Below are 14,292 nucleotides of genomic sequence, written 5' to 3'. Positions count from 1 at the left end.
TCAATTTCTTAAGTGTAGCACACAGGCACCTCAAGATCTATGGGATCCCAATGCTTCCTATTTGAGTATACACATGAGAAAATTAGTCTTCTGAAGCATGATCTCCACTGTGTTCACCAGTCTGATATCAGGGCTTCTTCTCCCCCTCTGCATCACAACAGAGTCAACGTACTGGCTTTGCTGCCTGCTAACCAGCTACCTCCCAAGATGCTGCAGCTGCCTGTCTTGGTAGCTTTAAACATAGGCACTTCTTGGTAGCAACAGCACCATAGTCTTGGATTTCCATGATCAACTGTGTTTTCAGGTCCCATTTAAAGCAAAACCTGAGCCCTTCAAATGACTTTTCGGTGGGCTGAGCCACACCTTGACTTCACAAGAAAGGCCTCTGCCTTGCTTCCAAAGTGACAATCAACCAGTCAGTACAAGAAAACTAACCTCTGCGATTAGATCCCAGTTGGGTTGATTTCTGGAGAGCAAGATGAGGAGTGCCAGTGTTGTGCCTGACGGGAAACACCACCAAAGAGGGGAAGGGATGGACTTACAAGCACCAGTTTTGTGAGGGAAATGCTATACCTGTGAGCGCTCCCCGCACCGCATCCCCGCACCATTCGCATTTGCAGGCGGCTGCAGCACGACGACGGGCTCGGCTCCTGTCCCCGCAGCATCCCCGCAGCTCGCTACCAGCGGGACGGGAGCACTCGCCGCTGTCTCTGCCGCGGGAGGGCGGGCGCGGGTACCCCGTCCCTCCCCGCCGCCGGGGCGGGGGACGAGGCGAGGGCAGCCCCCGGGGCAGGGGCAGGCGGGAGCCGCCCCCGCGCGGGGCGGAGGGAGCGCACGGGCGGCTGGCTCCTCTCCACCCGAGAGGTGGCCCCGGCGCTGCCCGAAGCCGCAGCCCTCTTCTCTTCTCTTCCCTTCCCTCCCCTCCCTCCCTCTCTTCCTCCCTCCCCCGTCCCCACCTCTCCTCCAAAACCGCAGCAGCCGCCACGGCTCCCCTTCACTCGCTCCGGTGCCAGCGGCGGAGCGAGGCGGGCCAGCCCTCGCCGCAGGCACGGCCCGGTGCGGGAGCAGCCCCGCCGCCTCCTCGCCGCCCCACTGCCATGGCCGGTGTCGCGGCCCAGCCTTGAGGATGCTGCTGGGCGCCCCGCGTGCGGGCGGCTGGGATCGCGGCCGGGTGGGCGAGAGGCTGCAGGCGGCCCTGGCCGGCCTCCAGGAGCTCCAGGTGCTGCGGGAGAAGCAGCGGGAGCTGGTGCGGGCCGCCCTGGCTATGCCGCAGCGGCCGGCGGTGTGCGGAGGAGAGCAGCCCCTGTCCGCCCACAGCAAGGAGCACCGGCTGGAAGCCACCCTCACCGCCCTGAAGGAGCAGCTGGTAAGGGATGGGACGGGGCGCCCCGCTGCGCCCGGGACCCGTTTCCCGCCTCCGGGGGTCCTGCGGTGCTGAGGGCGGGCGGGCGAAGGGGAAGCGCTACCGAGCCGCCCCGGGGACCGAGAGCTTCTCCCGCCCCGCCGGCGGCCGTTCCCCCCCGCCTGCAGGTGCGAGCGGCGGGGGCCGGGGGGTGGCGGCTGGAGCGCCCGTCCCCGCGGCAGCCGTTGTAACGGTCGCTTCTTCACCTCAGGCGGGGCTCACCTGAGGGCGTACGCGGCGGCCCGTCGTGCGTGCGGTTGATGGAGGGCTCAGAGCCCGCGGGAGCGCCGGGGAGAAGTTGTTACCCGGCGCCGCTCATTCATCGATCGGGGCTGCGGAGTGGGAGATGATTAACTTGGGTAATGCCTGTATCACGCCTGCGAACACTCGGCTCTTAATTGCGGTAGCCATTTGAACGGGAGATCAAAAGACACAGGGAGCGAGATAGGCATGAATAGACCAAGCGCTATGGGGTTTGGGATGGGGACGTGTGTACACCTATGGGCATACACCTACGTGTTCTTGCACACTTGTATGCCAGTGGGAGACAGTCTGCCGGGAAGGGGTTCGCGGGCCAGAAGTACTTTGTTCTTGCCACGGATTGCGTGATCCAAAGAGAACAACCGAATGCCAGGCCTTGTATTTGAAGTGTTATATGGCCTGCTGCTTGCACGGGGTTTTTTTGTGAAAGGAGTTAAAAAAAAAAAAAGAAATTCTGAGTTGCGACTGGAACGAGTTTCATAGGTGAGACAACAATCAAAGGGTAAAGGGCTTTAATCTCTAGTATGGGCAATTACACACCTCAGTAAACTCAGACTTAATTCAGAACCCCTTCCCTCCCTGTACCGGTGCAAGGCTTGGCCATCAGTTATCATTCAGGTGTGAAAACAGCAGGGTTATTCACTCCCCATAGGCAGCTCTATCAGGCAGCATCTCGGGATAAAATTGGCTTTAACCTTCTGGGAAACCTAGACACCACACATGAAAACACAGCATTGGGCATATCTTGATTAAAGCAAAAAATGCAGGACAAGTGGATAATTTTAACTAATGGCTCTACTTTTTTTTTTTTTTTTTTTTTTTTTTAACTAAATGAAAGAATTGAAGGCATTTATTGCCTGTCTGGGGCCACTGGGTTAACACAGAAACACCCAATGACCTCCGACCACAGTGACTGTTCTTTTTTTCATGTCAGCTGTTGTGCATTAATTACTCATTTGTTTATATGTTGTTCAAATAAACTATGAAAATAGAAGATTAGCTTATCAGGACTTTACTGTCACCTTACAAGGCTTTACAAGGATGTGGGAGAATCTAGCCATTAAAATGGAAGAAACTGGGCCTCAAATTTCTGCCCTTAGAAATGCAGAAGTTGGGAGGATGATAGTAACTCAGCGCACCACTGGAGAGGGACAGATTTCACCAGTAGGTGCCAGTGCAATTATGGGAAACGTGTCTTCTGGGGGTGCCTGGGAGAGAAGTGTTCGTAAAGCTTGAGAGGGGTGACTCCAAACTACATAAATCCAGGGGCAGGTTCTCCAGCAACAATGCAGTTGTGCGAATACTTAAAGTAGTGATACAAAGCTCTTCTGATTGACCCATGGCTGCTGGAAACTTTTCAGACTGGTGTATCTAGGACCTGTATTGTTTTTTTCCCCTGCAAATTGCAGACACGTATTTGAGTAGAGGAGCATACCTTAAAGCTGCTTAATAGCAAAGTAAACCCAGTTGAAAACAGGCTTTTCACAGTCCTGTTAGAAGTAGTCCACAGATCCTAGGAGCTCAGTGACCATAGGCTGAAAACTGTTTCTTGGTGACTTATGAGCAGCGTATTGCACTCAAATCCCTTGAAAATTCTGTTCACGATCACAGGAAATTAAGTTAAAACTAAAAACCACAGAAAATGCAAAGCACAGCATTGCTCAGGGAGTGTTATGTCTTCATCATTGTTGTACTTGGCCCGTGGATGATAGAGTATGTGATCGCTGCTCTATAAGTTTTCAGATTGAGAAACTCATTAACAATGTAAATGTAGCTTTGCCTTGCAGTATATCTCAATCCAACTTTCAAGGAGGGCGGTAGCCCTGGGCTTCAGCGTGGTTAAATTCATAAAAAGTTTGGTCCTTGCAACATAAAATGGGGAGGTTGTATCAGCTGGAGCTGGGTCAGGGCATCTCAGCAATGGAAACAAGGCAGATAAAGAGTCAACCCAGGCTTCTCCTCTAATGGTAAGGTGAGAAACAGAGGAGCAGAGGCAGTACCCTTAAGGAGTCAGGTGCCACTAGGGGGAATGGGTGGAGCAAAGCCATCAAATGCCGAAAGGAGCATGTGTGGGTGCCACTTCAGCATCCCAATCTCTTCAACAACAGGTACCAGCGTCAACCGGCAGCTGGCCTTTCCAGCAGTCTGGTGTAGGCTGTGGGCTCTCTGCTACCCCTAGCAATAATGTCCTTTTATGCACCAGCCAGGGGTTCTTTTGGAAGCTGCAAGTTACTATGCTGCAGGTAGGATCAACTCTCTGTAGCAGAAGTGAAGCAGAGTTAAGTGATGCCATCTACTGTCAGTCATCCCGAAGGTGCTAAATTAGTCTCCTGGCCAAACTATATCACCATGACTTAGAGGAAAAAGAAGAGATGCAAATTCAGGCTAATGCAAAGAAAAGAATCTATGACACTTTTCCTGTCAAAGTAGATGCACACCTGAGGCTGCAGCATCCAGTATTTTCTCAGTTGTTTCCTCAGAGGACATATTTGTAAAAATTGGTTTATTTGATTTGAATGATTTTGTTTTGCAAGCTTTCAGGTGGCTTATGATGTTACAAAAATGTGAGCAGGGACAATGTTATACTGAAGAGAGAGAAAAAAGAACCCACACTTGTTACCCTGCATTGTACACAGATTTTTTTTTCCCCTTCAGATAGTTTTAAATAGAAGGAAACATATTTTAAACCAGGGATTTTATTATTTTTCTAATATTAAACTAACAAAGTTTTTGTCATCTAAGAGAAAGAGGTGCTTACAGAAGGAATTCACTTCATTCTAGAATAATGGTCTGGGATAGGTGAAGTTCATTTCCCCCTGAAACTGGTTGCTTTGCGCCATCAGTTACAAAAAGACCTAAGGGTGAATAGATTTTACATGTGCAAAACTAGATAAGGTTACTGCTGTCTTTTATCCATTCCAAACTACAGTTGGATTAATAAAATGATCAGGTGCTAATCTACAACCAATAAATGTCAACCCCCTCTCTAACTGAAGAGATTAATATTTGAGAAGAATAGCCAAGTATGACCAGTGGGTTTTGGTACCTTGATTTGGGGTATCAGTTTATGTTGACTTAAAAGAACCTGCTTTTCAGAGAGTGTTCTTCCTTCTGAAAAATGAGTGGTATGATGATATCCCAGATTTGGCTCCCAGAAACTGAAGGGCCATGGATAGTACAAGATGATTTGGAAGGTCTGGTCCTGCGTTGTGCAGTGTACAGAAGTCTTCACAGCTGCATTGCCCAAAGCAAACAGATGGTTTTACCTTCAAGGTTTTGTCTCACGTAAAATTCATGTTGTGAGTTGAGAAGGAGTGTGTTTAGGGTTTATTGTTCTGGGTGCTGTTTAGCGTGGTTATTAGAGCAATAACAACCTCAAGCAAGCACACCAGAAAAGTCATCCTTATCCAAACGGTTTAAGGAATGCTTCTCCTCTTAGATCACAGAAGGAGTTAACCAAAAGATCAAAGCTATGAAGTCTGCCAGAAACGTGAAAACCCAATGGTGTGAGACACCGTAAAAGGGTTAAAAATGATGATGTAAATCATGTGTGTTGTTTAAAATGCTGTGAAAGCGCAGACAGAACCTGGAGGTATAATAAATAACTTTGAATACCTGAGAGCCTTGTGGCCTCTCTGTCATTAATCAGAAACCACAGGCTGAGGGATTGGCTGGCAAAACATTAATCATTAAGCAATTAATTCCAGCCATGAAAACAAAACTTTGTGATTTCCTGAGTAGGTGGGATTGAAGGAGGCACGGCATGTTTTTGCCTTTTCACCATAAAGGAAATAAGGAAGTACTGAAGCGGTCATACATTCATCATTCAGATGGGATAAAAAATCTCCTTTATTATCCAGTTCTTCCTTTTTGTTTGTGTGAAAGGGGAAGATGGAAAATAACTATGGATTTTCCTGGGAAGCAGTAATGAGCCTCTTGACCTTAAACCTTTCTAGATGTGCAACACTAACAAAAAGGGGCTTTATTTCTTGTGTGTTATAAGTTCTTCCAGTTCTCTATAAAAGCATGCTAGAAATACTTTTTTTTTTTTTCTTCTCAGCAGTATCACCAGCCATAACAGTTGTCTTGTGAGGCTCTGTCTTTTTTCTCTTTTCCTTGAATCCCAGTTTCTAATCATTTACTGATTACCTTAGGATCTTGGCTTTCCTTGCTTTTTGTGTAGCTATGGAGAAACTTAAATTTATGAATTTATATCCGATATTAAAAGCTGAATAATCCAAACCCAAGGAAAGTGGAGTTGAAAATGTGTACGTACTGATTTTGATTTTCTGCATATCATTTAATTTTGCAGATACTTTAATTAGTTCAAGGGACCTAGATTATATTTCTTTCATATTTGGGGTTAGAAATGCTGCTAGAACTGTCACTTGTATTTTTAAACCTGAAATGTACATGTAAAGAAGAATCTTAGTCATGTTTTTCTTGCCATAACTAAAAGAAAACCTGGCCCCTCAAGGGCTGTGAACACAACTTTATAACCAACTTCAAGACACCCTTTCTGTAAAATACTATTGGATAGATGGTGAGGTGTAATATAATTAGAAGCTGCCTAAATAGCGACCGGGCTTAGGTAATTTGCCAAGTGACATGTGAGAAGTTTGTGACAGAAACCAACTGTGGTTCTGTGGCTGGTACCTAACGCCTGGCCATCTGCCTCGCTAAGCCGATGGCATAAATACTTGGGGAGCAACTACAGGAGCTGTTACCTCAGATCAGCCTGGCCAGTGATTGCAGTAGGCAAAGGACTGTGTTGCTGGCTTCTGAAGGATTATTCACAAGCTTGAGACACCACTTACTTTAAATACAGTCATTTTCACAGCAGAATTTAAATGCCACCTTCTCCTTCCACAAAATGTGTGGAAATATCTAGCCATGAGACATGCAAGGAAAATTTTCAGCTAAATAGATGTCACAATTCGTGCAGTGGACCCTTTCAACTATGAAGAGATGTCATCAAAGCCAAGGGTTTTGCAGAAATGAGTGTGCTGGCTTTACTTTGTGTGGCAATAATATACCCTTACATACAGCAGTTTCTTTTCATCAGGCGACATCTTAGAGCTCATGCAGACAATCTATAATGTTTATCTCATCTTCTGCTCAGAGGCAATGTATGGCAAAACGCAGTGCATCTATTAAAATGTTAATTAATTAAAAGATTGCCATCCTCTTTAGAGATACGGTTCCTGCCATAGGTGTAACAAAAAAACCAAAGGTTAAAATAAGTATGTTCAGTATGAAGAGTTTTGAGAACATGTTCAGCTGGGCAGAAGACAATATAAACTGAGAAACAGAATGTTTTGTACTTGTCCATTATATCAGTCTTGCTACAGAAAGCCAATTGCAACAGTCCCTAGCGAAGGAAAACATTTCATGAGCGCAGAATCTGTCCGGCACAGATGGCCTGAATTCATGCATTGCTGCTGAGATTCTAACTGTGATTATTCTTCATTTCCTCCTTCTTCCCTCAACTTGTGAATTAGTCTCGTTTGAGGAGACAGGATGTCGGCTTGAAAAGCCACCTGGATCAGCTAGACCAGCGAATAAGTGAGCTGAAATTGGACGTCAGTAAGACCTCCAGTGAATACTTGGATAGTGACAGCCGGCCCAGCTCAGGTAATTTGCACTTTATTGTTTATTCCTAGGAGTGTGGTGCTAGGAGAACTGAAAGTTGTCAACTGCTAAGCAAGACTCTTGATTGTTTGGTCAGAAACAGTGCCCCATGGCTGAGGTGGAGAGGAATCATCTGGCACAGAGCGCACTTAGAGAGCTGGTGGGAATTTTCCTGCAAAATTGATATAATTGGAAAATGTTTATTTACTCAAACAGTATTTTTTCTGGAATTTTTTTATTTTAAATTGGATACTTTAGCCACAAATGGAAGGAGGAGGAGACAGATTTATTTGTTAATTGCCTTGTCTGGTGCAGAATGACCATTGGCAAAGTGGCTAGAGTACTTATTAGAAGTGAAGGAGACCAACATCTATGCTAATGCTCTGCTTGAGTCTGAGAAGGGTCCTGAACCTCACTAAAATGTTGAAGATCACTACCACTGCAGTCCTCTGGCCAAATGAATGTTTGATCACTTATATAAAAATGAAATCCCTCTATTAAAAGACACTGAGAAAAAACACCTCAACAGTTTGCTGACTAAAGCTCTCATGGACAGAGAGACAGTTTGAGGGTTCTGGTCTGATTCACAGAGCACACTGTACTGCAGTCTTTAATAGCTTGGATGTCTGTTAAAACCAGTTTCTGTTATCTAGTCTGAGACAATGGGAATACTTATTTTTAAAGAAAATTTTGAAAAGTCTTAAGTCTCCAATGAGACAAGGAAAAGAGGTTTTTTTCTTTACAGCATGTGAATTTGCAGCCTGGTACTTAGAGCGGCTGTAAAAAGTGCAGGGTTCTGTGAGTGTTCAAGTTCAGGAGTTGTGCACTTAGGCACATACACACAGTTCAAAAGGAAACAGCTTCCTTTTCTGTTTGCTTTATATAGAGAGGAATAATAAAAATTCCTGTCTTGAATTTATACAGAGCCTTTTTTTAATACTTCCATAATTAATTGGCAATGATCACAAGACCTGGAAAGGGAAGATAGACCCCATTTTCTGCCCTTAGACATTCCAGCTATCATAGACTTGGCAGCTCTGATCACAGGCTCATTTTACTCTTATTTTCCCATCCAAGCTGTGTATGTATGCACCTAGCACAAGTTACAACAGCATAAGATGGCCCTGTTTTACACCAGTTGCATAATAGTCCCCAAAGACCTTCTCCAGTGAAGAGCTGGGTGTGATGGTGGTGCACTTCACCCCATCCCACCCTCAGAACTAAGCATGCATGTGCATGCCATGCTGGCTCAGGGGCTAAGTAGATATGCAAAAGCCAAATAAAAGATGGTTGAATTAGAGTATACCTCTGCTAAAGTTACCCAAATAAATTATAATAAATTTAGGCCTGGGGCATGTAGCAAATGAAGATTTATTTTATTCTCTGCATTTTTCTTCTACAGAGCATGTTTAGTTATTGTAAATAAGAACTATCTTCCTATTTATTTTAACTCCGCAGGCTTCTATGACCTGAGTGATGGTGGTTCTTGCTCACTCTCCAATTCTTGTACCTCTGTGTACAGTGAGTCCATTTCCTCCTCCCACACCAGTCTCTTGCTCGGCTCTCAACACCCTAAAGCAAGGCTCAGTGTGTTTGATTACCGACCCAAGTCTGCAGATGAAACTACTGTGCACACCACCAGCTTCCAACAGCAGGGAACTTACGTTGACGATGGATGTCGGATTACAGCTAGCACAGACATTCCTGGGACTCCTGCCAGGTCCCGACCGAGGCCAGTTTCCACAGGTAATCCACTGCAGAACTGGATACTCATTCAAGAGAAGGGCAGAATCCCGGTTATTACTTTTAGGACCTAATATACCAATGTGTAATCGATATATAGCACTCATTTTCTATACACAAAGTGAGAATTACTCAAAACCACAGAGCCAAACCATTTACTGTCCAACTTGCCCTTGTCTCCATACTCAGATACTTTTAAACAATAACAAATACGAGGTTGTATGTGTTTAGAAATGGAAAAATATTCAAGTGCATGAGATAAAATTGTAATGAATATTGAGATACATTTTTTTAATTTAGCTGCTTGTGAAATCGGAAAAACTGCAGTATTTGAAATACCTTGTGTGAAGGTGCAGGGATGTATGAAAAACACAAGGTGAATTCAAAATTAGAGGTGATGCATTTTACCAAGAAAGACTTTACAGAAATCTGAGGAGAGACTTCCAGACTTAGGGCCTGTTTTATCAATCTGTTGTAAAATAAGTATGATAATACTTATGTATACTTTGACCTATTTATTCAAATTAATGTGGACTCAAAAGATACTAATTTTTGTAATTTATTATGTACAGTTAGGGGTAACAGACACCAAAGGTAAATTGACTGTCTGGGAACCAGTTATGAGCCTAATAGCAGATCAGCCATGAATTTGCATCCTAACTTTAGACAAAATGGACAAGGCCATTAATATTCCAAATCTCTTGTTTACCCATCGGTTAAGTGACAAGTAATTGTATCACTTGTTATTTCGGGTCCTTCTGTGGCCTCAGAGCAACTTTGTGTTAGTGCAGTTCATATGGCGACCCAGTCAGATGTGTGACAGTTCCATTATAAAAACAGGGAAGCCATAGGGAAGATGATTTCAATACTGTGTCACTCTGGAGTCGTTGCACAGCTGCTTGACCTGAGCTAGCTCACGTCTGGCTTGCTTGGAGCAGAAGCAAAGCATGTGTTCTGTACCTGTCTGTGTGGACACACCTGAAGCAATGCTGATAAATCATAGCATAAAAGCAAAGTCTTCTCAAGGCTTCTGAGAGGCTTGGGGATGGAGCTGAGCTTAATGATCCGTGGCTTTCATGTTCAGATTACAGACTTCTTGTTCTATCAGAAACTTTCCTGCCTTGCAACATTTTGCAAAGACCCCAGGGGCTTTATGGTTTTTTAGATATGGAGATAGACTAGCAGAAAAAGGGATAGCTGATTTTAAGTACGGGTGCAGGAGTGAGGCTACAAACCTCCTTTAGGCCTCCTTCCTTTTTCCACCATCACCTCCCTTCTTCCTGGCTACAACCTCCAACTTCCTTCAGTGTGAGAAACATAAGTAGTGAAGTAGTAGTGGTGTAGGCTTGAAGAAACAGTTCTCTCAAAGTTGACTACATTGCAGGAAGTGAGGCAAGATATTACTTCAGGAAAGCATCATTTGGAGGGGGAAAGAAATTTCTCTTTTCCTCTTCTTAGCTTGTCCCCACAGGTAACTGCAGGTACAAGCTGATGGCCTTCTCTTTCAATGGCAAGCAGAAAGTTTGTTGAGACACTGCAAGCACAGCATTCTTTTGACACCTTCCTGGTTTGTTTGCGCAAGAGAGCATCGCTATACACTGCCAACAATTTCCTGGATAATTCTCATTATGAAAACAAGTTGTTTGAGAAATCATCATCCTAAACTTTGCTGTAGCAGGTCTGTAAGTGCCTTAGGTAGGGCCCTGCAGACTTCAGCCAAATTTTGAAGTGTTTCAAAAGCTTCCTGTCACAGGACAGAAATAGTCACTGTAAGTGAAATATATGGTTGGATTTGATGGTTGGATTTCCTGGTAGCATGAAGCAGCCAGGAAATCAGTTAGCTGAGCATTTGTTGGCACTGAAGTCTTTACTGTTGTACAGAGAAATACAAGCTAACGGCAGATGGTTCCAGTACTCTTGGTACCAGAGGTAACGCAGCACTGTATCGGATGATTTATCTGGATGTAACAATCTTGCTTCACACAAGAACACAGCCTGTCCTCCCAGCACACAGGAGATGGTCCTGAGAGGAAGGTGCAGCAGTCAAGTGTAACTTAAAGCAGCCTTGACAGTACTCCAAAATTGAGACATCTGAAGTGGTGTCCATAAATGCCATCTTCAGGGACTGAACCTCCCATCGGCCTCAGTAATTACCCTTAGATGTTTTCTTTGTTAAAGTAAAGGTTCTTTAGTCCGTTCCTCTTTGTCCTTCAGGTTGACTTTTAAAAAACCCGCACACAGAATTACGGCATTCCTGATTTTCTGCCTTTTAATAAAATCTCTGAATATTTCTCTCTGGAATTAAATAATCCAAGAAGTTACTGACTTGAGAAAGACATGAGACTGGTAGTGTTGTTATCAAATGAGAGATCCAGTTAGGAGGTGTCATTGGATTTGGGGTTAAGGAAAAGTAGAATCCCAAATGGCCTATGGGACATGTGAGTCTTAATGGCTCTCCTGTGTGCATTGAGTGCTTCTGTTTATTATTGCCTCAGTAAAGCAAAATGCAAAAGAATAAAGAACTGCAGCTTTCAGCGTTTAAGAGGTTAAGAAACACTATAACCTAGTGTCTGTGTAAATCCTCTTAAAGCAGCTGGTTGAGTAATATAGATTTTTTCCAAGACACATGATACAAAAGGGTTGGAAGAAAAGCTGGAATTCAAATTTAACCACTTTAAGAAAAAAAGTTACTATTGACTCTGCATACTGGAAATTTCAGGAATTTCTGAGTTAGTCATATATCTAGAGGAAGTCTTTATCCTGTCCTGGGGATAAAAGTGTTCAAAAACTGTATCTGTTTTATTGGATAATTTAAATGACATTCAGCTTCAGGATTTCTAGTTGTCAGAGTCGCTTTTTATCTCTGCTAAGAAATAAAAATAATCCCTTGTTTTTGTTTAGTTGGATGGGTTCCTGTTAGTCTGTGACATTCTAGAACATTTTTATATATGCACAGATTTACTTTCATCCAAGTAGGACAGTTTAAATTTCCTGCAAAGCCACGAGTTTTATTATTGGCATTAAAAGGCATTCTAATCTCTGTTATGCTCAGGTGAGTAAAAGCTTTGAAGCAATTCAGTGATCTCAGAGGTCTGAAACTATTTTCTTCCTTCATACTACTGATTTTAGGAAAAGCTAGCACATTCCCCTGAAATAGCACTTTTAGCATAAGCCAGTTTGAATGTAATTGTCTGTGATTTAATTAGGTTATTTATTTTCATCCATTGTGTAGGTGACTTGGAAAGACTCATTCCAGCAGACACTAGATTTCAGAAAGAGACAGATCCCAATTCCATGTTGCCTCTGTGCCATGCTGGAGACATGCACTTGCTCAGCATGGACCCCAAATTCCAGAACGACTTGGTCTCCAAGAATGGCATTGATGTGTATCCTTACCCAAGCCCCCTTCATGCAGTGGCTTTACAAAGTCCCCTTTTCTCCCTGGTGGGGACATCCCCAGAAGCAGAGCTCCAGGCTTCTCCCAGCAGACCCATGCCTAGTGCAACAGGTCCCAGCTTGATTAGGACTAGGCCAACCGCTGAGGCCAAGCCAGGGAGTTACATCAATAAATTACTGCAGCTGACGAGATGCAAAGGGAACAATCGGGCTGATGCCAGTGAGTGGGTTTCAACAAAGAGCCAGCCAGCCACAATGCACCAGAGACTCATTATAACCCCCAGCACCGGTGGAGTGAAAATTAACAGCAGCAGTAGCCAGCTGGAAAAACAAGCGAGTTCTCTGGAAAGTAACAAAGCTGAAGGGAAGCTGCAGAGAGAGGTGCTGGAGGGAGAATGTGCCAAGCAGCAGGAGACCATGCACTGTGTGAATGAAGAACAGCCGTCCACTCGGCCTGACACAGAGCCATCAGCTGTGAATAGTTGTTATCCTGCCAAGGCGGCAGCAAGGGGCTCTCCTCTGGCAGAAGCAACAGAGAGCAGCACAGAGCACAGTTCATCCTCCTCGCAGCTGTGCCAGGAGGACTCCAGCCTGGGCACCTGGAATGCTAAAGCTGTCCCACCCAGAAAGCTACCCCTCAGAAAGTGTGGCAGTACCAAATTGGCTAACACTGGAGGTCATGAGCGAGTGGCACGGAGTGAGTTTGTTCATGCTCAGTTCGTCCCTGCAGAATCCCACCAAGTCCGGGTCAAGTTTGCCAGCTCCAAAACAAAGGCAGTGAAGATAAAGAGGAGGAACAGTGAAAAAGTGCTACGGCCTGGTAAGCAAGCCTTTTGCATGGAGAAGGCAAGAGGGTCCCATGGGGCTGCCAGGCTGCCTGCTGAGTGGAATCAGCCCCAAAGACTACATGGAGCAAAGAGCCTTGTGCGGAGACCTTCATATTCTGGTGATGTGACTGGCAGGTCATGTTCGGAGTCCAGCCTGTTTCCTGGGCAGGTCAAGCTCCCTGCCGTACCACCCGGGCCAGAGCTCTACAGAGCCTCTGCCAATGCACTGCATTCCCTCGAAGCAGCTCGCGTAGACCCAGCCAACAAGAAGAAGCAGCGCAAATGGCAGTCCACAGTGGAGATCTCTGCCAAGGCCCACCTGGCCAGCCTCTCCAGTAGCTTTGGCCTGGGAGCACCAAAGCAGCCAGCAAGGAGAGCTGGTGTCCTGCGCACTGTCAGTATGAGGGCTCGCTCCAAGAGTCAGCGCCAGGGAGCTTATGCCAAAAGCGAGTCAGACCACTCTGAGTATTCTGCAGAGTGCGCTTCCCTCTTCCACTCCACCATTGCAGAGACCAGCGAAGGGGAGGTCAGCGATTTCACGACTAACCGTTTCGGGGACAGTGAGTCCAGTGAAAGTGATTCGGATGGCAGCAGTAACAGTAGCAGCCTTGCCTTTGACTATGATGAGGGGGATGAAAGTGAGCTGATTTGGCCTGAAGGTTCGGTCAGACAATCGGGGACTGTCCAAGCCTCTTCCAAGCCCATTCCCCCAGTGCCCAAAATCTGTCGCATCAAAGCTTCAAAGGCACTAAAGAAGAAGATTAGGAGATTCCAACCTGCCTCTCTGAAGGTCATGACCATGGTTTAAGGGAGAGCAAGCATCTGTTTCTTACAGTGAGACATCCTGCTGGCTCTCATTTGCAAAATAAGAGAACCCATGTGCAGAGAAAAGAACTTGCTTAAACGAACTGTAAATAACCCCTGAATCAATACAAGGGATCATGTTTGTTAATACCTGGACATAAATGTCACTGTATCTAATTTCCTCTTTTGCCATTTATTCTGTAAATATGGATCTGTGTATATTGTGCG

The 14,292-nt window shown here is 45.2% G+C and overlaps 1 protein-coding gene across 1 annotated transcript; it reads left to right on the top strand.

The window, feature by feature from the left end:
- The first annotated feature begins 774 nt into the window (after positions 1-774).
- Positions 775-14,068, top strand: DACT2 (dishevelled binding antagonist of beta catenin 2). The gene is made up of 4 exons (XM_074169145.1): positions 775-1,366; positions 7,165-7,297; positions 8,753-9,040; positions 12,270-14,068. Exons 1-4 carry the CDS (start codon positions 1,127-1,129, stop codon positions 14,066-14,068), a joined length of 2,460 nt encoding a protein of 819 aa, XP_074025246.1. The 5' UTR covers positions 775-1,126.
- Positions 14,069-14,292: the final 224 nt, after the last annotated feature.

The sequence above is a fragment of the Numenius arquata genome, chromosome 2 (assembly GCF_964106895.1).
Source record: "Numenius arquata chromosome 2, bNumArq3.hap1.1, whole genome shotgun sequence".
NCBI classification, from domain to species: domain Eukaryota; kingdom Metazoa; phylum Chordata; class Aves; order Charadriiformes; family Scolopacidae; genus Numenius; species Numenius arquata.
Note: the sequence above shows the minus strand (reverse complement) of the source record. Positions and strands in the feature narration are given on the sequence as shown.

What these genes read in the sequence shown, in the direction of transcription:
- DACT2 (XM_074169145.1), top strand. Translation starts at nt 1,127, where the DNA reads ATGCTGCTGGGCGCCCCGCGTGCGGGCGGCTGGGATCGCGGCCGGGTG. An exon ending in TGACAGCCGGCCCAGCTCAG is followed by an intron (nt 7,298 to 8,752) that starts GTAATTTGCACT and finishes TTAACTCCGCAG; the next exon opens with GCTTCTATGACCTGAGTGAT. An exon ending in ACCGAGGCCAGTTTCCACAG is followed by an intron (nt 9,041 to 12,269) that starts GTAATCCACTGC and finishes TCCATTGTGTAG; the next exon opens with GTGACTTGGAAAGACTCATT.